Raw genomic sequence first — 26,189 nt, 5'->3', positions numbered from 1 at the left:
TCTCACCACTTATCACCAAGCTGTCACCTCTCGAACCATCCACAACCTCATCACCTCAGAGGATCTCCTACCCACAGCATCCACCCTCATAGTTCAGGAACCCCGCACTGCCCAGTTCTACCTCCGACCCAAAATTCACAAACCTGACTGCCCATCGACTCGGTCTGCTTCTGCCTCACCGAACTTATCTCTGCATACCTTGACACTGTCCTGTCCCTCTTGGTCCAGGAACTCCCCACCTAAGTTCAGGACATCACTCATGCCATCCACCACCTCCTCCAATACCTCATTTTCACCATGGACATCCACCATTCTCCTGCTCCTCGGATGCTGCCTGACTGGCTGTGCTTTTCCACCACCACGCTCTTCGACTGTGCTCTTCACCATCTGCAGTCCTCACTTTCTCCAAATTAGAACATTAGTTTGGAACCTGTTTTTGTACCTATAGCTTTGGTTTGCTAACACCTTAAATCTGTAGGACTTGTGGCAATTGTGGTGTAATGGTGAGTCTTTGTTCGGTATCTAGTTACTTTAAAGCAGTGTGCGCCCCAAACTATTTCATGGTGTCACCTCATTTTAGCACTAGAAAATTACTATCGCTCCAGATGTCAGCATAAATCCAAAGTCAGAAATTGCTGGAAAGGTCTACCATTTGTGGCGAGAAATCAAAGTTAACATTTTGGGTCCAGTGACCCTTCCTCAGAACTCTAAGAATAAGTTGGCAATGAGAGGACAATCGGGGAGCAATCAAACCTTCAACCTGTAGCTTTGGTAGCCAAAATCCTTCTAACATAAATACAATTCAAAAACCAGTTCAAACCTGTTTCTTTGTTAAGCTGATCCCTATGGGACCACAGTTACCATTCAAATATCTGCCATTTGTTTGAGCATATTGGAGTGGAGGCATCTGTGGAATACTTTCAAAAAGAATCAACCTACAGTTGATTCAGGTCTGACTTCAAGCAAATATCAGTTTTTTTTAAAGTAAGCTGTTCTCAACTCCCAATTCACAGCTCCAAACTAAAAATGATTAAAAAAGAGAAAATAATGAAAAGTCAGCAAGGGTTTTCATGCATTCTGTTTGCTTTCCTAATTACTTTTCATACCTGCCTACTAACATTTTGTGGACATGCAGATGTGATCTCTCACCATTTTGATTTTCTTCTTAGTCTTCTTGCCAAAATGAGCAACTTCGCACTTTATCACATTGCACTCCATTTGTCAGATCTTCACCTTAACCTAACAATTTTGTTTTGTAGGCCCCCCCACCCTCACCTTCTCTTTGGGGTTGGCTGGCTTATGCCATAGAGTAATATCAACAGCACAAATTCACTTTCTCCACTGGCTGAGGTTACACTTCCCCTCAATCTCATCCTTCACCTAAAGCGTGGTGAACTTTGAATTCAGAAATTGGGAACACTTTGAAAAAAAAAAGAGGGGTTGCCCTTTTAGGACAGAGATAAGAATTTTTTTGGAGAGTTGCACAACTAAAACATACTGTCTCAGAAGGCATTGGATGTAGTATCATTTGAAAATTTTTAAGGCAGCCTTGTTAGGGTAGAAAGAGAATCGGAAATTATTGGGAGTAAATGGGAATGTTCCATTCGAAATACAAACAGGTCATTCAGGATCGTTTTTCCATTGCAGAGCAGGCTCAAGGGGCTGAATGGCCTACTTCTGCCCTGAGCTTGTATGTTCCTTGTCCACAAATAACCTTCAAAGAAACTCTCAGTATTAGATTTTTTTAAAAAGAAACTGCACTGTGGCAAAGAATTATGCTTATCTGTATTGCGTAATTTGTAAGGGTTATTTTGCACATTTGTGTGTCAAAGAATGTCAATGAGGTAATTGAAGACATTATTGAACCATCCAGGTTGAGCAAAATGCTTTAATAGACATAGTAAAGATGAATGTAGTAGTTGATTTGTAATGCAGATTCCATATTGGGATTTTACTGTATTAAAATAGAAAATTACACTTGAGTAAAGTTTTTCCTGACCATATGAGTCCCAGGGGACTTTACAATCAGTGCAGTACTTTTAAATTGTCTACTTTCCACATTAAAGCTACTATGTGGTGCAGGTTAGTGGGAAGCCAGAGAATTCAAAGCCCTTAAAAGCCAGCAGAGGACAACTAAGAAAATAGTATGGGAGGTGAAGATGAAATGAGAGTAAGCTAACTCGTTCTACAAAAGAAGATTGCAAGAGCTTTTTCTCGATCTCTGAAAGGTAAGAGAGAGGCAAGAGTGGACATTGGATTGTGAGAGAATGATGCTGGAACAGTAGTAATGGGGAATAACGAAATAATGGAGAAACTGAATTGGAATTTGTATCAGTTTTCACAGTAGATTACATCAGCATACCAGAACTTCAAGAGAATCAACGGTAGAGGAAAGTGTAGTGTTCATTAATGAGGGGAAAATGCTGGGGAGGCTGAAGGGTCTGAAGGGGGATAAATCACCTGGACTTCTTAAAAATTCATTTGTGGGACTTGGGCATCGCTGGCTGGCCAGCATTGATAGCTCATCCTTAGTTGCCCTTGAGAAAGGTGGTTGTGAGCTGCCTCCTTGAATCGCTGCAGTCCACTTAGAGTCATAGAGATGTACAACATGGAAACAGACCCTTCGGTCCAACCTGTCCATGCCAACCAGATATCCCAAACCAATCTAGTCTCGCCTGCCAGCACCGGGACCATATCCCTCCAAACCTTTCCTATTCATATATCCATCCAAATGCCTCTTAAATGTTGCAACTGTACTAGCCTCCACCACATCCTCTGGCAGCTCATTCCATACACGTACCACCCTCTGTGTGGAAAAAGTTGCCCCATAGGTCTCTTTTATAACTTTCCCCTCTCACCCTAAACCTCTGCCCTCTAGTTCTGGACTCCCAGACCGAAGGGAAAAGACCTTTTTCTATTTATCCTATCCATGCCTCTCATAATTTTGTAAACCTCTATAAAGTCATCCCTCAGCCTCTGACGTTCCAGGGAAAACGACCCCAGACTGTTCAGCCTCTTCCTGTAGCTCAGATCCTCCAACCCTGGGAACATCCTTGTAAATCTTTTCTGAACCCTTTCAAGTTTCACAACATCTTTCCGATAGGAAGGAGACCAGAATTGCTTGCAATATTTCAACAGTGGCCTAACCAATGTCCTATACAGCCGCAACCTGACCTCCCAACTCCTGTACTCCATACTCTGACCAATAAAGGAAAGCACACCAAACACCTTCTGCACTATCCTATCTACCTGCAACTCCACTTTCAAGGAGCTATGAACCTGCAGTCCAAAGTCTTTGTTCAGCAACACTCCCTAGGACCTAACCATTAAGTGTATAAGTCCTGCTAAGATTTGCTTTCCCAAAATGCAGCACCTCACATTTATCTGAATTAAAGTCCATCTGCCACTTCTCAGCCCATTGGCCCATCTAGTCCAGATTCTGTTGTAATCTGAGGTAATCCTCTTCGCTGTCCATTACACCTCCAATTTTGGTGTCATCTGCAAACTTACTAACTGTGTAACTCTTATGCTCGCATCCAAATCATTTATGTAAATGACAAAAGGTAGAGGGCCTAGCACCGATCCTTGTGGCACTCCACTGGTCACAGGCCTCCAGTCTGAAAAACAACCCTCCACCACCACCCTCTTTCTTCTCCCTTTGAGCCAGTTCTGTATCCAATGGCTAGTTCTCCCTGTATTCCATGAGATCGAACCTTGCTGATCAGTCTTCCATGGAGAACCTTGTCAAATGTCTTACTGAAGTCCATATCGATCACCTCTACTGCTCTACCCTCACCAATTTTCTTTGTTACTACTTCAAAAAGCTCATTCAAGTTTGTGAGACATGATTTCCCACGCATAAAACCATGTTGACTATCCCTAATCAGTCCTTGCCTTTCCAAATACATCCTTGCTGTGGGTTGACCCACAATGCCAGTAGGGAGGGAATTCCAGAACTCTGACCCAACCACTGAAGGAATGGCAGTATATTTCTAAGTCAAGGTGGTGAGTGGTTTGGAGGGAAACTTGCAGATGTTGGTGTTTCTAAGTACCTGTTGCCCTTGTCCTTCTAACGTGGAAGTGGTTGTGGGTTTGGAAAGTGTTGTCATCTGTTTGGTGAATTTCTGCAGTGCATTTTGTAGATTGTACACATTGCTGCTACTGAGCGCTGGTGGTGGAGGGATTGAATGTTTGTAGATGTGGTGCCAGTCAGGTGGGCTGCTTTGTCCTGGATTGTGTCAAACTTCTTGAGTCTTGTTGGAGCTTCGCTCAACGAGGCAAGTGGGGAGTATTCCATCACACTCCTGACTTGTGCCTTGTAGTTGGTAGATAGATTTTGAGATGTCAGACTGTTGTAGCCACTGTTTATGTGATGAGTCTAGTTGAATTTCTGGTCAATGGTAACCCCAAAGATAGTGGATTCAGTGACGGTAATACCATTGAATGTCAATGGGCGGTGGTTAGAGTGTCTCTTATTGGTGGTGGTCCTTGTCTGGCATTTGTGTGGCGCAGATGTTACTTGCCATTGTCGCCCCAAGCCTGGATATTGTCCAGATCTTGTTGCATTTGAGCACGGACTGTTTCAGTATCTGAGGAGTCGCAAATGGTGCTAAACACTGCAATCATCGGTGGACACCCCCACTTCTGACTTTATGACAGAAGGATGGTCACTGATGAAGCAACTGAAGTTTGTTGGATCTAGGACACTATCCTGAGGACTACTGCAGAGATGTCCTGGAGCTGAGGTACCTGACCCTCCACAACCACAACCATCTTCCCTTGTACACGGTATGACTCTAACCAGCGGAGTGTTGCCCCCGATACCCATTGATTCCGGTTTTGCCAGGGCTCCTTGATGCCAAACTCCGTCAAATGCGGCCTTGGTGTCAAGGGCTGTCACTCTCACCTCACCTCTGAAATTCAGTCCTTTTATCCATATTTGAACCATGGCTGTGATGAAATCAGGAGCTGAGTGACCCTGGTGAAATCCAAATTGGGTGTCAATGAGTGGGTTGTTGCTGAGCAGGTGCTGTTTGATAGCATTGTCGATGACCCCTTCCATCACTTTACTGATGATGGGGAGTAGGCGGATTGGGCGGTAATTGACAGGGTTGGATTTGTCCTGCTTTTTGTGTGCAGGGATACCTGGGCAATTTTTCATTGGCAGGTAGATGCCAGTTTGCAACTGTACTGGAACAGCTTGGCGAGGGGAGTGGCAGGTTCTGGAGCATATGTCTTCAATACTATTGCTGGAATGTCATCAGGGCCCATTGCCTTTGCAGTATCCAGTGCCTTCAGCTGCTGCTTGATATTACATGCAGTGAATCGAATTGACTGGAGACTGGTATCTGTGATGCTGTGGCCCACTGGAGGAGCTAAAGATGGATCATCTACTTAGCACTTCTGATGGAAGATTGTTGCAAATGCATCAGCCTTATCTTTTGAACTGATGTGCTGGGCTCCTCCATCATTGAGGAGGGCGACACCAGGGTCCTGAAGAAAATAACTGAAAACGTTGTGGTTGCATTGGTGGGGATCATGCAGGATTCACTGGACTCTGAGGTTCCAAAGGTTCAGAAAATTGTTGATGTAACACCCTTGTTTAAGAGGATGGTGTGTATATGGAACAAACCACCAGAGGAGATGATGATGGAGATGGTAGAATTGTAACATTTGAAAGGCATCTGGATGGTTATGTGAACAGAAAGGGTTTAGAGTAATACTGGCTAAATGCTGGCAAATGGTTCTAAGATCAGTTTAGGATATCTGGTCAGCACAGATGAATTGGACTTAAAGGTCTGATGCTGAACTGTATGACTCTATGAAAGGAAGGAGGCAGATTACAGAAAATTATAGACCGGTTAACCTAACCTTTGTAGTTGGTAAGATTTGAGAGTCCATTGTTAAGGTGAAATTGTAGGTGGGAGTGGATGGTGAAATATTAATGAGTCACCACGGCTTTGTCAAGGGGAGGTCATGCCTGCCAAATGAATGGAACATTGTGGTGGTAACAAGCAAATTAAACAAAGGAAAACCAATGGACATGATCTACTTGGAATTCCAACAGACCTTTACATGTCCCTCTATCTATCTTTTGTGTCATCTGCACTTTGTTAATGTAAATGAAGCAGAAGGTCTCAGACAAGCCATGAGAGTGGCAGATGGAATATAATGTGGGAAATTGAGGTTATGCACTTTGGGAAGAATAGTGGCGTAGACTATTTCTAAATGGGCAAAGGCTTCAGAAATCTGAAGCACAAAGGAATTTAGGAGAACTATTTAAGGGTTCTCTCATGCTTAACATGCAAGTACAGTGGGCATTTAGGAAGGCAAATACAATGTTAGCGTTCATTTCAAAAAGTCTGGAATAGAAGAGCAGAGATGCACTGCTGAGGCTGTATAAAGCTCTGGTTAGACTGAAATGCTGTTAGCAGTTTTGGGGCGCTATACCTAAGGATGGATTTGCCTGCTTTGGAGGGGCCCAGAGGAGGTTTACAAGAATGATCCTGAATATAAGGGGTTTATCATTTTGAGGAGCTGATGAGTACTCTGGATCTGTACTTGGAGTTTAGAAGGATGCTAGGGAATTTCATTGAAACTTACAGAATATAGAGAGGTCCGAAAAGAGTGTACGTGGAGATGATGTTGTTTTCATTTGTAGTTGAGTCTATGACCTGAGGGCATAGCCTAGGAGTAAAAGTACAACTCATCAGAACTGGCATGCAGAATTTCTTCAGCCCAAGGGTGGTGAATCAGTGGAACTCATTGCCACGAAAGATTGCAAAGACCAAGTCATTGTGTATATTTAAAATAGAGGTAGATAGGTTCATGTTTGGTAAGAGATCTAGGTCTGCGGGGAGAAGGCAGGAGATTGGGTTTGTGAAACACGTATCAGCCACAGTTAAATAGTGGAGCAGACTTAATGGGCCAAATAACCTGTTCCTTGCCCCCTCCCCCTGACATTCCTGATGAACTCAAAACGTTGACTCCTGCTCCTCAGATGCTGTCTGACCGGCTGTGCTTTTCCAGTGCCACAGCTTTTGACTAAAAATATGGTGGCAAATTTGCAAACAGCAACTGCTGTCAACTGTGCAATAATGACCAGTTAATCTTTTTATTGTTTGGATATTAATTGAACAAGAAAAATATAGCACAGGAACAGGCCCTTTGACCCTTCAAGCCTACCCCGATCCAGATCTTCTATATAAACCTGTCACTTATTTTCTAAGAATCTATATCCCTCTGCTCCCTGCCCATTCATGTATCATCTGTCTAGATACAATTTAAATGATGCTATCATGTCTGCCTCTACCACCTCAGCTGGCAACACATTCCAGGCACCCACCACCCTCTGCGTGATGAACCTTCCACACATATCTCCCTTAAACCTTTTCCCTCCCACTTTGAACTCGTGACCCTTAGTAATTGAGTCCTCCCACTCTGGGAAAAAGCTTTTTGCTATCTACCCTGTCTATACCTCTCATGATTTTGTAGATGTCAATCAGGTCCCCCTTCAACCTCAGTCTTTCCAATGAAAATAATCCTCATCCACTCAACCTCTCTTGATAGCTAGTCCTCCATCACAAGCAATATCCTGATGAAACTCCTTTGCACCGTCTCCAAAGCGTCCACATCCTTTTGGTAATGTGGCAACTAGAACTGTACACAGTATTCCAAATGTGACCTTCCAATTCTTGTACTCAATGCCCTGTCCGATGAAGGAAAGCATGTCGTTTGCCGCCTTGGCCACTCTATCAACCTGTGTTGCCACCTTCAGGTTACAATGCATCTGAACACCCAGATCTCTCTGTACCTCAGTTTTCCCCAGGGCTTTTCCATTTAACATATAGTTTGATCTCTCAAAATGCTTCATCTCGTATTTGCCCAGATTGAACTCCATCTGCTATTTTCTGGCCCAACTCTGCAATTTATCTATATTCTGCTATATTCTCTGACAGTCCCCGTCACTGTCTGCTATCTACCAATCTTAGTGTCATCTGAAAACTTGTTAATCAGACTACCTATACCTTCGTCCAGATCATTTATCTATATCACAAACAACATTGGTCCCAACACAGATCCATGTAGAGCACCACTGGTCACAGTTCTCCATTTTGAGAAACTCCCTTCCACTGCTACTCTCTGTCTCCAGTTGCCCAACTAAGTTCTCTACCTATCTAGCTAGTATACCCTGGACCCCATGCGACTTCACTTTCTCCATTAGCCTACCATGGGGAACCTTATCAAATGCCTGACTGAAGTCTGTGTATATGACATCTACAGCCCTTCTCTCATCAATCAACTTTGTCACTTCCTCATGGAATTCTATTAAGTTGGTAAGACATTGACCTCCCCTGCACAAAACCATGTTGCCTATCACTGATAAGTCAATTTTTTTACAAATGTAAAAGATCCTATCCCTCCGTATCTTTTCCAGCAGCTTCCCTACCACTGACTTCAGGCTCACTGGTCTACAGTTACCTGGATTATCCTTGTTACCTTCCTTTAAACAAGGGAACAACATTAGCAATTCTCCGATCCTTTGGGACCTCAGCCATGTTCAAGGATGCTGCAAAGATATGTTAAAGCCCCAGCTATTTTCTCTCTCTCATTTCCCTCAGTAACCTGGAATAGATCCCACTGGACCTGGGGACTTGTCCACCTTAATACCTTTTAGAATACCCAATGCTTCCTTCTTCCTTATGCTGACTTGACCGAGAGTAATCAAACATCTATCCCTAGCATCAGCATCTGTCATGTTCCTCTCCTCTGAATACCAATGCAAAGTATTCCTTAAGAGTCTCACCCAGTTTCTCTGATGCAAAACTTTCCTCCTTTTGTCCTTGAGTGGGCCAATCCTTCCTCTAGTTACCCTCCTGCTCCTTATACGAATAAAAGACTTTGGGACTTTCCTTAAGCCTGTTTGCTAAAGATATTTCATGACCCCTTTTAGTCCTCTTAATTCCTCATTTCAGATTGGTCCTACTTGCCCAATGTTTTTCCAAACCTTTGTCTGTTTTCAGTCACCTGTACCTTGTGTGTTTCCTTTTTTCTCTTAGCTAGTCTCTCAATTTCACCTGTCATCCTTGATTCCCTAACCTTGCCATTTCTATTCTCATTTTCACAGGGGCATGTCTGCACTCTAATCACCCTCTCTTTAAAAGCCTCCCACATATCAAATGTGGCTTTACCTTCAAACAGCTGCTCCCAATCCACATTCCTCAGCTCCTGCTGAATTTTGCTATAGTTGGCCTTCCCCCAATTTAGCACTCTCTTCCTTTAGGACCATTCTCCTTTTTGTTCATGAGTATTCTAAAACTTATGGAATTGTGATCAGTATTTCCAAAGTAATCCCCGACTACAACATCAACCACCTGGCCGGGCTCATTTCCCAACAGCAGGTCCAGTATGGTCCCTCCCAAGTTTGACTATTTACATACTGCTCTAGAAAACTTGCTTATTACAAATTCTGCTCCATTTGGACCTCTAACACGAAGCGAATCCCAGCCAATGTTGGGAAAATTAAAATCTCCTGTCACCACCACCCTGTTTCTCATACATCTTTCTGTGATTTCTCTACATATTTGTACCTCTATCTCATGCTTGCTGTTGGGAGGCCTGTAGTACAGCCCCAACATTGCTACCACACCCTTCCTGTTTCTGAACTCTACCCATATTGCCTCACTGCTCGAGTCCTACATAGTACCCTCCTTCAACACAGCTGGGATATCCTCTCTGACCAGTAATGCAACTCCTTCATCCCAGATACCTTCCTCTCATCCCACCTGAAACATCTGTATCCTGGAATATTTAGTTGCCAATCATGCCCTTCTCGCAACCAAGTCTCAGTAATAGCAATAACATCATACTCCCAAATACTAATCCAAGCCCCAAAATCATCTGGCTTACTTACTACACTTCTAGCTTTAAAGCAAAAGCACCTCAGGCCACCCGTCCCTTTGCGTTCATTATCTGCTCCCTGCCTACTCTTCCCCTTAGTCATGCTGACTTCATTATCTAATTCCTTAGAGGCTTTTGTTACCACCTTCCACTAATCTCCTCATTTGGTTCCCACATTACTTTAAACCATCACTGACAGCGTAAGCAAAAGCACCCCTGAGGACAGTGGATCCAGTCTGACTCAGATATCGACCATCCAATTTATAATAGTCCCAATATCCCAAAAATTTGAACCCCTCCCTCCTGCACTATCTGTTAAGCCATGCATTCATCCTGCCTATTCTTTCATCTCTACTCTGACTAGCACGTGCCACTGATAGCAATCCTGCGATTACTACTTCGAGGTCATACTTTTTAACTTGGCTCCTAACTCCCTAAATTCTGCTTGTAGGATCTCATCCCTTTTTTTTACCTATATCATTGGTGCTAATATGCACCACAACAGCTAGCTGTTCACCCTCCCCCTTCAGAATGTTCTGCAGCTGTTCTGGGACATCCCTGACCCATGCACCTGGGAGGCAACATACCATTCGGGAGTCTTGTCTTTGACCTTAGAACCACCTATCTCCTCCCCTTTTAATTGAATCCCATATGACTATAACCCTTCCATTCTTTTTACTGCCCTTCTGTTTAGCAGAGCCAGCCATGGTACCATGAACCTGGTTACTACTGCCCTCCAGTGTGAGCCTCCAATCACACACCCTGCCACTCTTTTTTTTCCCCCCCCCAAAAAAGTGTCCAAAACAGTATACCTGTTTTGGAGGGAGATGACCACAGGGGAGACCTGCACTGCCTTCCTGCACTTTCTCTGCTTTTTGGTCACCCATTCCCTTTTTCACTCATCAATCCTAGCCTGCAGTGTGACCAATTCACTAAACATGCTATCCACGATCACCTCAGCATTGTAGATGCTCCACAGTGAGTCCATCACAGCTCAAGAGCTGTCATGTGGTCTGATGAGAGCTGCAGTTGGACACTTCCTGCACGTGAAGGAGTCAGGGACATCAGCCTTATCCCTGAGCTCCCACATTGATCAAGAGGAGCATAACATGAGATTTCCTACCATTTTTACTCTTAAGCTTAACTTAGTCCAACTGTAAAACCAAATAAAAGATAAATGGAAAAAAGAAAAACTTTTACCAATCAGACAATAAAAATGAAATGGAAAACCCTTACCGTATCAATATACCACTAAGTTTTTGTTTGGTTAGAGAAGGAGGTTGGGTGGGAGACATCGCACGTGTAGTGCCTCAGGTTCAGCCGCTGGCCCAATATATCTGCTTACTCACTTTCCCAGAATGCAGTTTGAGTGCTCCTGCTGCTGCTGAAAATGGAAGCCGCTGATTCTCTAGGTAAGTCCTTTTGGAGGGAAGTTTACTTTCCTGGCAGCTCCCGGTCCTCACTGCCACCGCTCCCGCTAATGCTGCAAAATGGAGGGGCAGATGTTGGCCAAAACACCACCAACTTTAAATTGACACTGGATTTTTTTCACCATGAGACAGACCGACGGGCATCTTGTTTGACATCTCATTTGAAACATGGCACCTTTGCAAGCATTCCCTTAGTCTTAGTACACTGGAGTGCCAACCTGGATTTTTTTTTAATGGAAAGCACTGTCTCTCAAAATGGGTCTTGAAGCCAACAACCTTCTGATTCAGAAGTGAGAGTGCTATCCAGGAAGCCATGAGGAATGGTTGTTTATGATTTTATAAACAGTATTCTATAGATTGCATAAACCCAAGAGCACTTTTATGCAGCTCTTTGAAAACTTGATCAAATTACTTCCACCACCCAACCCAATGTGTCCAAGTTATTCTCATTCAAGTATTTATCTAATTTGACTGGTGGTTATTGTAGACAGGTGGCCAACAATGGGACCCGACTGTTCAACAATACATTACACTTGAGGACAGGGAAGTTGAGATGGCTAGTTGTGTTAATTAAGGATGATGTTACTACAATAGAGAGATGGGGCTGTTTTTCTGGATATTAAGATGAGTAGAGAATACAAATAGTAGGGGTAATAAGTTGTTTGTGGTACGTAGGTTGCTTGACACATGATGGGACAAGTACTAAAGGAAATAGTGGCAATAACCATTGGTGATGAGTTCATGGCTGTTTTTAAGTTTCTTAGAGCAAACACAAGCAGGCTATCTAGTAAAGTGAAACGAGGGAGCATTAATTAATGGTCTCTTTATGGAGGCACTCTTAGGATGTAGTTATGTGATGGAATATCGCAGTCAGTTTGAGGAACACAGGAGTGGGTCCAAGTCTAATATTTTCAACTTCAGAGCAGTAATGAAGACATGAAAATAGAGCTGATGAAAGTAAACTGGAAATTAGTTTATAGGGTAGATCAGCCAGCGAAAGGTAAAGTCGGCATAGTTTTATTGGATCTAAAGACTGCGTTCTGTCACGAGAGAGCGAAAAATAGTGGTGGTTTAACCTGAGATCCACCATCTGTCAGGCCAGAGGAAAGATAGAGAAAGAGTGTCCTTCATGGCAATCTCATATGATATGGGAATGGAATTTGACATTACTCTGCATTACAAACCAACTGTCCAGCCAAGGGAGATCAGTAGATAAGCAGTGGCTTGCATTTAAGGATATATTTCAGAAAACATGGAAAATGTATATTCCAATGAGGAAGAATTCCTCCAAAGGTGGTCTCACCAGGGTTCTTAAGGGCACATTATCCGTGGTGAACTAAGCAAGTTAAAGGTATTACACAATTGGAATAAAACTTGCATTTTTCTTTGAAGTTGAGGGACAAGACAGATTGGAGATGTAAAGAACAGCAAAAAATGGCTGACTGAAGGATTAAGAAAAGAGGTGAAATTAGACCATTAGATAAAGCTAACTAGAAATATAAAAACAGAATTTCTACAGTTTTTTTTCAAAAGAAAATAACTAAAGTATTGATGCTTCGTGTTTAGGAATTAATAGAAATATTGAAGTAGCACGTAAATTAAATAGCGGGTTTGCACCTATCTTCACTAGTGACATACAAATACCATCCCAGAAATAAATATGAATCATGAAATAAAAAGGAGTCACTTAAAACAATTGCATTCATTGTGGGAAAGGTATTGAGAAAATTAATAGAATGCCAAGCTGACAAGTCCTGATGGAACTCATCCTGTGGTCTTAAAAAAAAAAGGAGGTACATTTGGTTTTAATTTTCTAAAATTTACTAGATTCTCAAAGGGCCCCATCAGATTTGAACTGCATGTGCTTTCATGAATAGAAGATTCTGATTTGATGGGGTATGGTCAAGCAGAATTTTCTTTCTTGGTTCTCACCACCTGCTGCTGTCCCAGCTTGGCAGTTGTCCTTCAGGAATCTATCATCCAGTCAGTAGTGGTACTATTAAGCCATCTTGATGATGGATACTATATTCTACATGGGAAAACAATTCTGTGCCTATGCTAACCTTAGTGCATCTTCCAGCTGGTGGGCTTAAATTTGTGTCTCTTGAATTATTGTGTTACCAGTCCATTTACTTTTGTTTTATTAGCTTGTGTTACGTGGCCTTTGCTGGCTGATCATTTATGGCCCATTTATAGTTGCCCTTGAGTCACTGCAGTGCACATACTGTAGGTGGTAGTTTTAGCAGCTGTGCTGGAAGAGCTTGGCTAGGGACATGACAAGTTCTGGAGCACGAGTCTTCAATAATATTGTGTGAATGTTGAGGACTCCCAGGGTAGCTCCCTGCCAAGTGTATACATTGTGCCATCATTTCTGTTGGGTCTGTCCTGCTGATTGACAGGACATAGCCAGGGATGGTGTAGATGGTAACAGGTACATTGTCAGGTATAAATCCATGAATATGACCATGTCAGGCTGTTGCTTCATGGATTCATAGTTGACATGGGGCTGGGATATCATAGCCGTTCCAGAAGTGTGGCTTAGGGATGGACAGACTGACAGCTTAACATTCCAGGATATCAATACTATAGATAGGATAGAAAGTTGGGGAGGGGTGGTGGTGCGGGAAGTGGGGCATTTTTGATCAGGGATAACATTGCAACTGTACTTAGAGAGGGTATTCGAGGGAGTACAACCAGGGAAGTTAGTTAGGTGGAACTGAGAAATAAGAAAGGGATGATTACCTTATTGGGATTGTACTATAGACCTCTCTCCCCCCCCAAAAAAAGTAGTTAGCAGGAAGTTGAGAAGGAAATTTGTAAGGAGGTCTCAATAATTTGCAAGAATGAGAGGATGGTAATGGTCGGGATTTTAATTTGCCTAACATAGACTGGAACTGCCATAGTATTACGGGGTTGGAACAAGAGGAATTTAAGTGTGTACAAGAAAATTTCCTGATTCAGTTGGGGTGGCACAGTGGCTCAGTGGTTAGCACTGCTGCCTCACAACACCAGCGTCCAAGGTTCGATTCCAGCTTTGGGTGGAGTTTGCACATTTTCCCTGTGTCTGTGTGGGTTTCCTCTGGATGCTCTGGTTTCCTCCCACAATCCAAATACGTGCAGGGCAGGTGAATTGGCCATCTAAATTGCCCATAGCGTTAGATGTATTAGTCAGAGGGGAAACGGGTCTGGGTGGGTCGCTCTTCGGATCGGCATGCACTAGTTGGGCTGAAGGGCTTGTTTCCGCGTTGTAGGGAATCTAATCTAATCTAATCTAATATGTGGAGGTACCTAAGAGCAAAAATTGACCTTCTCTTGGGAAATAAGGCAGAGCAAGTGACTGAGGTTTCAATGGGGAAAATGGCCAGTGATCATCATTCTATTAGTTTTAAAATAGTGAAGGAAAAGGATAGACCTGATCTAAAATTGGAAGAAGGCTAATTTTGATGATATTAGGCAAAAACTTTCAAAAGTAGATTGGGGGCAGATAAATGGATGGCTGGAAAGTAGGAAACCTTCAAAAGTGAGAAACTGAGAAACCAGAGACAGCGTGTTCCTGTTGGGGTGAAGGGCAAGTATAGGGAATACTGAATAGCTAGAGAACCTATGCCGTCTAGCTTTGGACTCCGCGACCTAAGGAAAAGACCTTGGCTGTTCACCTTTTCTATGTCCCTCATGATTTCATAAACCTCGAGAAGGTCACCCCTCAGGCTCCCACGTTCCCAGGAAAAAAAAGCCCAAGCTTATTCAGCATCTCTCTATAGCTCAAACACTCCCAGTACTGGCAATATCCTTGCAAATCTTTTCAAGTTTCACAACATCATTTCTACAGCAGGGTGACCAGAATTGCACGCAGTATCCCAAAAGTGGCCTAACCACTGTCCTCGACATCTGCAACATGTCCTCCCAACTCCTACTGAATACACTGATCAATAAAGGCAAGCATACTAAATACCACATTCGCTTTCCATCTACCTGTGACTTCACTTTCAAGGAGCTATGAACTTGCACTCCAAGCTGTCTTTTTTTCTGCAACACTCCCCAGAATCTTAACACTGAGTATTCAAGTCCTGCCCTGATCTGCCTTTCCAAAATACAGCACTTCACATTTATCTATTTATTTGGTGGACAGCGAAGAAGGTTACTCAGAATATGACGGGGTCTTGATCAGATGGGCAGATGGTGTTTAATTTAGATAAATGTGAGCTGCTGCATTTTGGAAAGGCAAATCAGGGAAGGAATTATACACTTAATACTAAGATCCTGGGGACTATTGCTGAACCAAGATACCTTAGAGTGCAGGTTCATAGTTTCTTGAAAGTGGAGTTGCAGGTAGATAGGATAATGAAGAAGTCGTTTGGTACGCTTTCCTTTACTGATCAGAGCATTGACTATAAGAGTTGGAAGGTCATGTTGTATCTGTACAAGACATTGGTTAGGCCACCTTTGAAATATTATATGCAATTCTGGCCACCCTCCTATTGGAAGGATGTTATGAAACTTGAAAGGGTTCAGAAAAGGTTTACATGTTGCCAGAGTTGGAGGATTTCCGCTACAGGGAGAGGCTAAATAGGCTGAGGAACGACCATAGAGGTTTACAAAAACATGAGGGACGTGGATAGGGTAAATAGACAAGGTCATTTCACCAGGGGTGAGGGTGGGTGGGTGGAAAATGCAGAACTAAAGGGCATAGGTTTAGGGTGAGAGGGGAAAAATTTTACAGCAACCAAAGGGACAACTTTTTCATATAAAGGGTGGTGCTTGTATGGAATGAGCTCTAGAGGAAGTGGGTGGAGGTTAGTACAATTGCACCATTTAAAGGGCATCTGGATGGGTCTATGAATAGGAAGGGTTTAGAGGGATATGCCCAAGTATTGGCAAATGCGATTGGATTAAGTTAGGATATTTGATTGGCATGGACGAATTGGACTGAAGGGTCTATTTCTGCGCTGTCATTTTTATGACTAAGTGTTTTCCTAATATGTACAGTAATTCTTTTGAACTTTATTGTTTGGCTGTATGTTTTCTGTTACTTGTGGCTATTGGCTTTGTATCATAAAATTGAGTATTTTGCAGAATTTTTCTTTTCAATGGTCACTTGCATCATAAAGGCTCTCCTGCTGTCGTTTTTGTCACATCATGTTACATACTCATTGACCCTAGGTTTGTAGTCTTGGTAAGTTTTTTTGGCACATAATTATAGTTCATACAACCCATTCAGATAGTAATATTCCTTCTTCAAATTATTGTGTGATAGAGGACATATACAATGAACTATGTGGTTCATGTCACCAGATTACTGGCCAGCAGTGAACTACGTGGATTGTTAATATCTCATTGTTACCCCATACTTTTGGGTAGGTAGTTGTAAATAAGTCTTAAATGGGGATAGTGTTTATGTGCGGACTGCTTCTCATGACATCACTGAACCTTTTCCATTGCCTTTCAAATTATGACATCATAATTAAATATGAAGAGAGTTACTGGATGCACTGTGCTGTAATAACTAGATATGTTATAAATTTGGATACATGAATCTACAAGAATGAAGTTCATCTGATTAAATACTACTGATTATCATATGCCCAGTTGGAATTTGGTGTTCTTATTCCCATTATTGTGCTGAATGACCATTATAGTAGTGTCACAATAACAACAGTTCCTTTATGATGCAAGTATTGTAATTGTTGCCAAAACTATAATTGTGTAGAAGTGCCAGGAGTGGGGAAAAAGGAAATGTTTAGAATAAAACAGTCCTGAGAAAGACATACAATGTGGAGCCTTGCCAATCTGGAGTTCACATTTGAATATTGCAGACACGTTACCCATGTTTGTCATTTTGGTAACTCGACCACAATTTTCTAATATGTACTACTGTGGAGGAAGGCTCAACATGTTCAGAGCACATGTTCATGACATTGTGCCAATTGAGTAGGGAATGCACATCAAAATTGATTCAAAAGTTTAGTAGTTGAATTGTGTTCCAACCTGTAGCAAACTTGTGTAGCTCTTGTTATGTCTGACTTTTTATGCTAATAAAAATATTTATTTCAACTCAAAACCTTGTTTTACATTTTCTCAAAAAACATGACTAAGAAATTATATATAATTTGCAGACATAACTGATTTAGGCAGTAGTAGGATTAATGTATATTTTTGGTCATTGTGATGTGAAGAATATAATATATATTGTTATATGTAATCATGGAAATAGTACTGAGATGTGAGAATAATTTTGAGAATGAGAGACTACATTTGTATAGAGTTCAGAAAAATTGTAGAAATTCCAGTGCAGTAGATTAGGATTTGGAGGAGAACTAATGAAAGCCTATGAAAACCTCTGAGAAAATAGTTGAAGTTTGTACTGATTTGTATTGATGTCTACAGGCAGGCATGGATAATATTTTTCCCCACGTTAATGAAACATGGTATGCAAAAGTGACAATAGCATTCTTTAAAATATACTTGGATGTGTATTTGTAAAAGAAGAATATGCAGCTCCAAAGAAGGTATTTCTAATTTCAGTCAAGTAGCAATAATGACAGTCTTATAAGGTTTTAAGCTTTCTAATCAACATGATCTTGTATTAAGAACTTGGTGGAGATGAGGGTCACCGAGCTCAATGAGCAGATGATGTGTTCGTCATCTTGTTTTCATTAGGACCATACAACAGTATGATTGTATCACATGCAAATTGTGTTTATCTGATTTATATGTGTAAACATGTTTTGACAATATAATTAGAGATATATGGAGGGAATTCCAGGAATTACAGGATTATGACTTTGAGAGGTCAAAAATATTTTGTGAAAAGTAGGAGAGGTGTCTGAGAGCACACAATAAATAGATCACCTGGCAAAATTATTCTACCAAAAGATTTAAGAATGTTCATCCAACAGCAGAATGCAAGAATTCACATTAATGCTAAACTTCCATTTTTTAAATACTGTAGTTATTTGCCATTGAGTCACGTTATAATATTTTGCTAACTTTTATTCAACCCACCAATTCCAAATCTCATTAATGTAACTTGTGAAAAAAATAAATCATTACTTAATTTTCTAATCTACCAAATCATCTTCAATACCTCATTTACTATGAACTTAATTTTGAGTCTTTTCTATTAACATCCCTAATGTTCCTGAATCGAAGCATCCAGCTCCAACTACTGCCTTCAGCAGACTCTGAATTCATCTCAAAATGCATCCAAATCATGCAGTTCAGAGATGATATTGTAGACTAATAACTGTAATGGCTCAGTTGTATTATGAGGAAATGAGTAGGTAATGCTTGTATTCATCCAAGTTTGGAAGAGTAAGAGGGGTTTTGATTGCAATATTGGGCATCTTGATTGGTGGGTGTGGCAAGGATGTTTCATGTCGTGAGAAAATCATGGAACTAGATGTCACTGTTTTAAAAATTAGAGGTCATCAGTTTAAAATGGACGTGTGAAATTTTTTTCCCCTCAGGATTGTATGACTTTGGAACTTCTCATGAAAGGTTAGTGGAAGCAGAGTACATTTTTAAGGTGGAAGTAGACAGATCCTTGATTAACAAGGGACTGAAATGTCATTGTGGGTTGGTGGAATAGTCAACGTCAGCTATTCCTATTGAATAGCAGAACAAGCTCGAGACTTATTCCTGCTATTAATTTGTTTTTTTTAGTTATTCCCCTTCAGCAAAGGCCTACATTTGAAATATAGAAAGGAGATCCCAACTGATTCCACAGAATCCCCTGCTGTGTGATTAAATTAGTCCAGCTGAACTGTGAAAAGACAATAGACAATTTGGAGTTAAGGTTGGGAGGGGGTGGGGTGGGGAGGTGGGGAAGAGAGAGAGAAGGGAGTGAGACCAAAAGTGTTAAAAGAAGTCTTAGTTTACAATCTCAATGATAATTGTTTGCCTTTCTCCAGGATGCATATCATTGCAGGAACCTGAATCTCTCTCACCCTGTGGAAATTCAGATGCAATGAAATGAAATATTTTTTATATGCAGTTGTAGCAGTTTCGTAACAATCTTTGGGGGCACTAAAGGCCAAGTTTATTTTTGCAAGGCTATAGGTAGAACTCAAATCATCCATCATTTCATGGTAATTCAGAACACATGCTGCAGCATAATTAATAACTTTGTTTTCCGAGCGCAGGCCAGGAGTGAGCACTTGAAGCTGCCACTATTCAAAGCACCCAACCTTCACTGTTCACTCCCCCCACCACCATTGTGCACCTCACTTCAATTCACCAAGGCTCTTTTGACAACCTTTGCCAAATCTGCATTCTCCACCATCTACAGGATAAAAGAAGCGCATGAATACCATTACTTGCAAGTTCCTTTCAAAACCATACAATATTCTTACTTGGAACTTTATTGACATCCATTTGCTTGCTGGGTTAGAATCTGAGAACTCCCTTCCTAGCAACACTGACGGTGCATCTAACTCTGCGTTGTCTCCAGATGGACTGCAGCATCACCTCCAAGGCCACCGGGGAAATGAAATGAACACTGGCCTAAATCACACCCCATGATTTGAATAAATAATTGCCCATATTTAATAATCCTTTTGAATAACTAATCATGACTTCAGATTATCTTCATGAAGACTGGCAAAATTCAATACGTTGTAAATTATTGGTCTTATGCAATTATTTTAAGAATAACCTTCAAATTGTATTAAGACCTTAAATTTGTCCAAAATAGTTATAAATATTTAGCACGTGGCATTGATGTATTAGCACCATAGGCACCTAATATGATGTCATCAAATAGCATCAATGATTGAATTGACAGCATGGATTAAGCTTTGTAGGTCTTGCTGTAAGCTGAGACCAGTTTAACAAAACTTTATTATAGTGCTTAAGTTTTAAAACACTAAGGTTGCTGGTTGTTTGCTGGCATCAGTGTGGTTCACAAAATGTTACAAACTTCAGATATTGAATACAGAATATTACTGTTATAAAATTACATAAATATTCTATCTTCAATTATTTTAGAAGTGCAGCTTGAGAAAACATTTTCGTAATAACCTAAAAGCAGTACAAATTTCGATTAATTTCCTCACTTGAAACTGTTGTTTTTGTTACAGGTTGGATGAGATAAAGTCCATCTAGTTTGGCAGAAATAAAGTTCGTTGGAAGTTGACAGCAAGAAACTGAAAGGAGTCCATACTACTACTTCTCATGGAGGCATAACTCGATTAGCTGTGAACTTTGCTATAGAAAACTATAAGGAAAACAGAAAATGTCATCAAACAAGAGCCAAAATCCTCATGGGCTTAAGCAGATAGGCCTGGATCAGATTTGGGATGACCTTCGAGCTGGCATTCAACAGGTTTACACCCGACAGAGCATGGCAAAATCAAGATACATGGAACTATACACGTATCCTGTTACATGTTCAGCATTTTTGATAACTGGCATCAGTTATAACCTTCTCTCTTACAAGAATTTATGTGAAAATGGCATAATGCCTTGAGGCAGAGTTCTGTAAATATCTTTTGAAAATCCCAAAATTCCATTTGCGTAATAGAAAATGTACTATGTTTCCAACTGGTTTATATTAACCATTATTAGTAAAACATTAAATTAAGGTATTACATTAATTAAAACATAAAATGACAAGGAACAACTTTTCAGAACTCCTAGTTTATGGAAGAAAAAGGCTTTCTGTAAATGTTGACAAATAGTGAAAAATGTTAACCTTTCTGGATTTTGGGGAATTGAGCCAGAGGGCTCAAGGTTCTAGTAATCCTCATTCGGTCTCAAGTACAGGTTAAAATCTTGGTTGTTCTTGTTTAGGAAAATTTGTTTCGGGCTTGTAAAAGTGTTTACATCATGAGATATAGAGTCTACATAAATGTTTACAACATTTAATTTTTAAAAAAACTGTATTGCTATTGATTCTGGGAAATGAACACTTCACTGTTTTACTATCATTTTTAAAATTCAGTTGTGCAGTGTGGGCTTCGCTGGCTGCACCAGTGTTTATTACCAATCCCTGGTTGCCCTTGAGAAGATGGTGGTGGTGGTGGTGATGATGGTGGTGAGATGCTGCCTTAGCCAGTGCATTCCACGTGCTGTAGTAGACATACAATGCAATTGGTGTTCCCAGATATCTGCTGTCTTTGTCCTTCAAGATCGATGAATCGTGGGTTTGAAAGTTCTGCCTAAGGATCTTTGCCAAATTTTTGCAGTACAGGTAGACAACCCTTTATCCAAAATCCAAAAAGCTCCGAAATCCTGAAGTTTTCTCTCTTTAACAAGGTTATTTGGCATGCAAACAGTTAACTAAACTCCACACCCACTTGATGCGTGCCCGTCAGATGTGACGTGGGGGTGTGTGGCCCAGCACTGGCAGGCCTCAATTCTGTCTCAGGGCCCATATTACTCAATGAGTCTGCTGTTCGGTAAGATTTTTAAAACTTTCACCATCAAACTGTCACTTATTCTGAAATTCGAAAAATTCTGAATTCTGAAAAACAGCTGGTCCCAAGCATTTTGGACAAAGGATTGTGCACCTGTACTATGATATGGTTAGTACTAAGCGTCCAAGGCAAAAAGACTGAACGTTTGAATGTGGTGCTAAGCTTCTTCAGTGTTGTTGGAACTGCACTCATCCAAGCAAGAGGGGAGTATACCACCCAACTCCTGACTTAGATCATGTACAGGGTTTGGGGAGCCAGGAGATGAATTGCTTGCATAGTGTTCCTAGCCTCTGACCAGTTCTTGTAGCTGCCGTATTAATATGGTAAGTCCAACTTGGTTTCTGGTTAATGGTAATCCTCAATGCTCATAATGGTGGATTCAGTGATTGGTAGCGCCATTGCATGTCAAAATGTGGTGGTTAGATCATCTCCAGTAAGTGTCATTGCCTGGTATTTGTGTGCGTGAATGATAGAATAGCGTGCACCAAAGCAGAGTTAAGGGCTTTGTGCTCACTTGTATTATAATCTGAACTGCATAAGATGTTGCTTCATCATTGTGACATTTATGGTATTTGGTATTGACTATCCTCGTTTCCTCGCTGAAATTACCACTTCAAATTAGGATAATATTTGAGTGTTCATTTACATCCGTTGCAAATTGGGATGGATGTAGGTTCAACCCAGTTTCTTTTGGACATGGTCCTATGGTACTAATCAAACAATATCATCAATATATTGTTGTCCTGTTCCCGCCTCAGTCGAACAAAATGCTCAGAACACAGTATAGTTTTACCTCCTTCATCTTTATTCCAGACCCTGGTGGGAGAGAGAACGATCGCCCATGTGCACAAATACATGAGTTCTCAAGTCTTCTCAGGAACAGCAGATTCTTAATGAATTATATAGTCACTTAAAGGGGGGAGCATCCAGATAAGGCAACATACATATTGATTGGGTGACTGTTACAATCAGCAGAAGTCAATAGCAAAGATTAAGCCATCTGCCGTTACACAATGAATGTTCTTAACCTTATTAACTGGCTTCACAGAATGAATACTTTCCACCTTGTTAACTGACTTTATATACTGAATGCTTCCAATATTGTTAAATGGCTCTACATAATGAATGCTTTTCCACCTTGTTAACCCATTACCCTTGCCTCCAGCACCACATTGTTAATTGCAAGTCCTTATCTGATCTGAGTTATGCTCAGCTGAACCTCTTGTTTTGAGGTTTGTGAAACAACTCTTTTCCCTATCTGGTCGTACCCTATACACATTTTCAAGTTTGTTTGGAATTGGTAGTTGGCCCTGACAGTAGCAGCCATTGGAAATGGACACATAGTAGTGTGGTTTAGATCAGAGTGGTGCTGGAAGAGCACAGCAGGTCAAGCAGCATCCGAAGAGCAGGAAAATCGATGTTTCGGGCAAAAGCCCTTCATCTGGTTTCCAGCATCTGCAGACCTCACTTTTGCCTACATTGTAGTGTGGTTGCCTTTCTAAAGTTGTGACAGCTTGAGTTTTTTTTTCTTTCTTAAAATTGTGACTGTTGTTCATGTGTTTGCTTAAACTGTGCTGTTCCATTTGGGTGTATTCAGTTTTCCAGCAGTAATGCCTGCACCTCGGTGAGTACAACATTTTTCAGCAGTGGACAGAAAAGAAAGGACTTATTGATTAACAAAACAGTTGGACTGTCAACCTGTTCCATCTTTACTGTGGTAACTTGTTAGAATCATTAAATTAACTCCATCCCACTGCAATCTGTCAACTAGATAGGTTGTTACATTAGTTTTCTCAAATTGCATTAAACATGTTGCATCTGCAATATTCTCATTTCCACAGATGCCGACAGACCGAGCTCTTCCAGAGTTTTTTTTTGTGCATTTTGGCAGCATCGCAAATGCTAACGCCAGTTTGTAATGTAGAGTGGTGCTGTGCTGTGACAGTAATAATGAACCTTTGTTTTCTTGTTATTACTCTTGAAATGGAAAGCAACTTCAAAGGTTTAGATGGGCTGGATACAGCTGTCAGTGGATGTAAGCTTCTCCATAGGGAACAGTAGAGATGCTCTCTTGCAATCATGAATTGACAAGAACTTCTGCTACAACACTCAGTCTTGCTGTGGAAACTCTGGGATAAGTTGTACCTTGAGTGAGGTGTAATTCAATGTTTAATGGCTTCAAAACTCTATAACCAGCCATGCAGTTTTACTAGCTGCAAAATACTGATTGTGTTTGTGGAATATCACACTTATTCACAATCTATTTTTAATAAAATTTGAGAATGAATATTTTTTAACGTGTAAATTTGACTTCTCTCATAATAGTCTCACATTGTTTGCTTTCTGACAAATTTTAAAGTGAAGGGATTTGTATTCTTCAAACTTCCTGGTTGTGTGTGAATATTTCCAATGTAAATAGCATCTATCTATTTAATATTGTCGCTGTTTTACAACTTACTTTAACACATTGTTAGGTGAGAAGAATCAGGAGCCCATTCTTGTAGTCCCCACACCTTCCTCTGAAGATTTTGACAGATGAGTGAACATGTTTCAAAATAATAGTACCAGAAATGCAAATACTGATTGAGGAAGGAAATTTTTTTTAAAAAAAAGACTACTGAAGATTTTTAAATGAATTGAGGTTAAAATTATCCTGATTGTTCTTCTTTGTTGTGACCATATATTCTAAACATTTGTTATTTTATCTTCAGGTGTAAGTTGACATGTAGTTCTGTAATTGTTTTGGGATCATTTTAAGTTGTATGGACAGCATTGAATGTACTATATGAAGTTGAAATTAGATGGTTGTGAAATAAGTAGGAGACTTTAGGAAGTGTGTTTACAAGATTAATGTACCTTTGGAAGTTATCTCAAAGACTTGTTTGTTTTTGGAGCTTATTTTTATGTGTAACAAATAATTGACTACTTTTTGATTATGAAAGTGCCTTTAGTGGGCAAGAATATGTACAAACATTGGGCAGCCTGGTGGTTCAGTGGTTAGCACTGCTGCCTCACAGCGCAAGGGACCTGGGGTTGATTCCAGCCTTGGGTGACTGTCTGTCTTTGTGGAGTTTGCACATTCTGTGCTTGGGTTTCTGATTGGGTTTCCTCTGGGTGCTCCAGTTTCCTCCCACAAATCCAAAGATGTGCAGGTTAGGTGAACTGGCCATGCTAAATTACTCATCGTGTTCAGGAATGTGTAGGCTTGATGCATTATTTAGTTAGGGGTAAACATAGGGTAAAGGAATAGGTCTGGTTGGGTTACTCTTCGGAGGGTCGGTGTGGACTTGTTGGGCTGAAGGGCATGTTTTCACACTGTAGGGATTCGAATAAGGGGTGTGTTCAATAAAATCTTTTTTTTAAAAAACCTGCTTCAGAAGGAAAATAAACGAAGTCTTTTGGTCTTGGATTTCAAAATAGAAAAGGACTTGTTTGGAAGTTGCATCCATCAGGCTGGCCTTTTAGACACTCATGATCATATATATTACTTTGACTGACTAATGTGCTTGTTAGTAATTATTTTAAAAGTTATGTATGCTGTAAAATATCAGTAAAGTATTTGAGAACAATTTTTAAATGCATACTTGTGTGAAATAAGCTATTTCAAATTAAGTTAAGGCTAGATGTAAACAATTTGGAAACAATTTATTATTGTTTTATCTAATTTAATTTCTATAGCTAATGTATCAGATGAATATGTTTACTTTTCCATATTATTTATATTTGTTATATTTTCAGTTTACTGAATTAAGATCTTTGAAATTGATGTAATCTGTTGTTAAGCATGTTTTTGGTGATGTAGGATTACAGTCTGCTATTTGATCTTAATTTCAAACGTAATTGTAATCATAGTATATCAGATTTAAGTGCAAGAAAAAGTCTTAACATTTAAACATTCTGACCTTTGCAAGCCTTCTGTGATTGTGTATATAGTGTAAGATCATTTTGGGCTTAAAATGTTAATAAATTTGAGTTACAAGTTATATATGCAAATGCATCTGTTGGGATCAAGCTTCACTGGTTAAAGTTGTATATTTTGTTAAGATGTGGCAACTCTCTTGTTCTAATGTCCTTAACTTCTACTACAGTCACGTTTATAATTATTGTACCAGTGTCCACCAGTCAAATCAAGCACGAGGAGGAGGAACAGCTGCTGCCAAAAAACAGAAGGGCCAAACCCCAGGGGGTGCCCAGTTTGTAGGGCTGGAACTCTACAAACGCCTAAAAGAGTTTCTGAAAAATTATTTGACGAATCTTCTGAAGGTAAGAGGGCTGTTTTCTGCATAAAATGTATTTTAAAAAAAAAAGCTGAAATCCCAAATTTTCATACAGGGCTACAAAGTCAATTTATAATTTGTGGTGAGTTTGGGAGGATGTGCCAGCCTTTTAGATGTACTTATTGACTAATGAGGTCTGGAGCTGCATGTAGATTACTTTGAAATAG

At 40.6% G+C, this 26,189-nt stretch overlaps 1 protein-coding gene across 1 annotated transcript in view; it reads left to right on the top strand.

Annotated features, from left to right (window-relative positions):
• The window catches only part of LOC132815738 (cullin-1), a 131,994-nt gene that overhangs the window by 28,246 nt on the left and 77,559 nt on the right, over positions 1-26,189 (top strand). Inside the window, exons 2-3 of the mRNA XM_060824852.1 lie at positions 20,408-20,702; positions 25,834-26,008. Coding sequence (XP_060680835.1) covers positions 20,563-20,702; positions 25,834-26,008 — 315 coding nt within the window. The 5' untranslated portion in view covers positions 20,408-20,562. The remainder of the gene's footprint in view (positions 1-20,407; positions 20,703-25,833; positions 26,009-26,189) is intronic.

Source organism: Hemiscyllium ocellatum, chromosome 5, assembly GCF_020745735.1.
Source record: "Hemiscyllium ocellatum isolate sHemOce1 chromosome 5, sHemOce1.pat.X.cur, whole genome shotgun sequence".
Lineage (NCBI taxonomy): Eukaryota > Metazoa > Chordata > Chondrichthyes > Orectolobiformes > Hemiscylliidae > Hemiscyllium > Hemiscyllium ocellatum.
The sequence above is the reverse complement of the archived record's forward strand: the minus strand, read 5'-3'. Positions and strand labels throughout refer to the sequence as shown.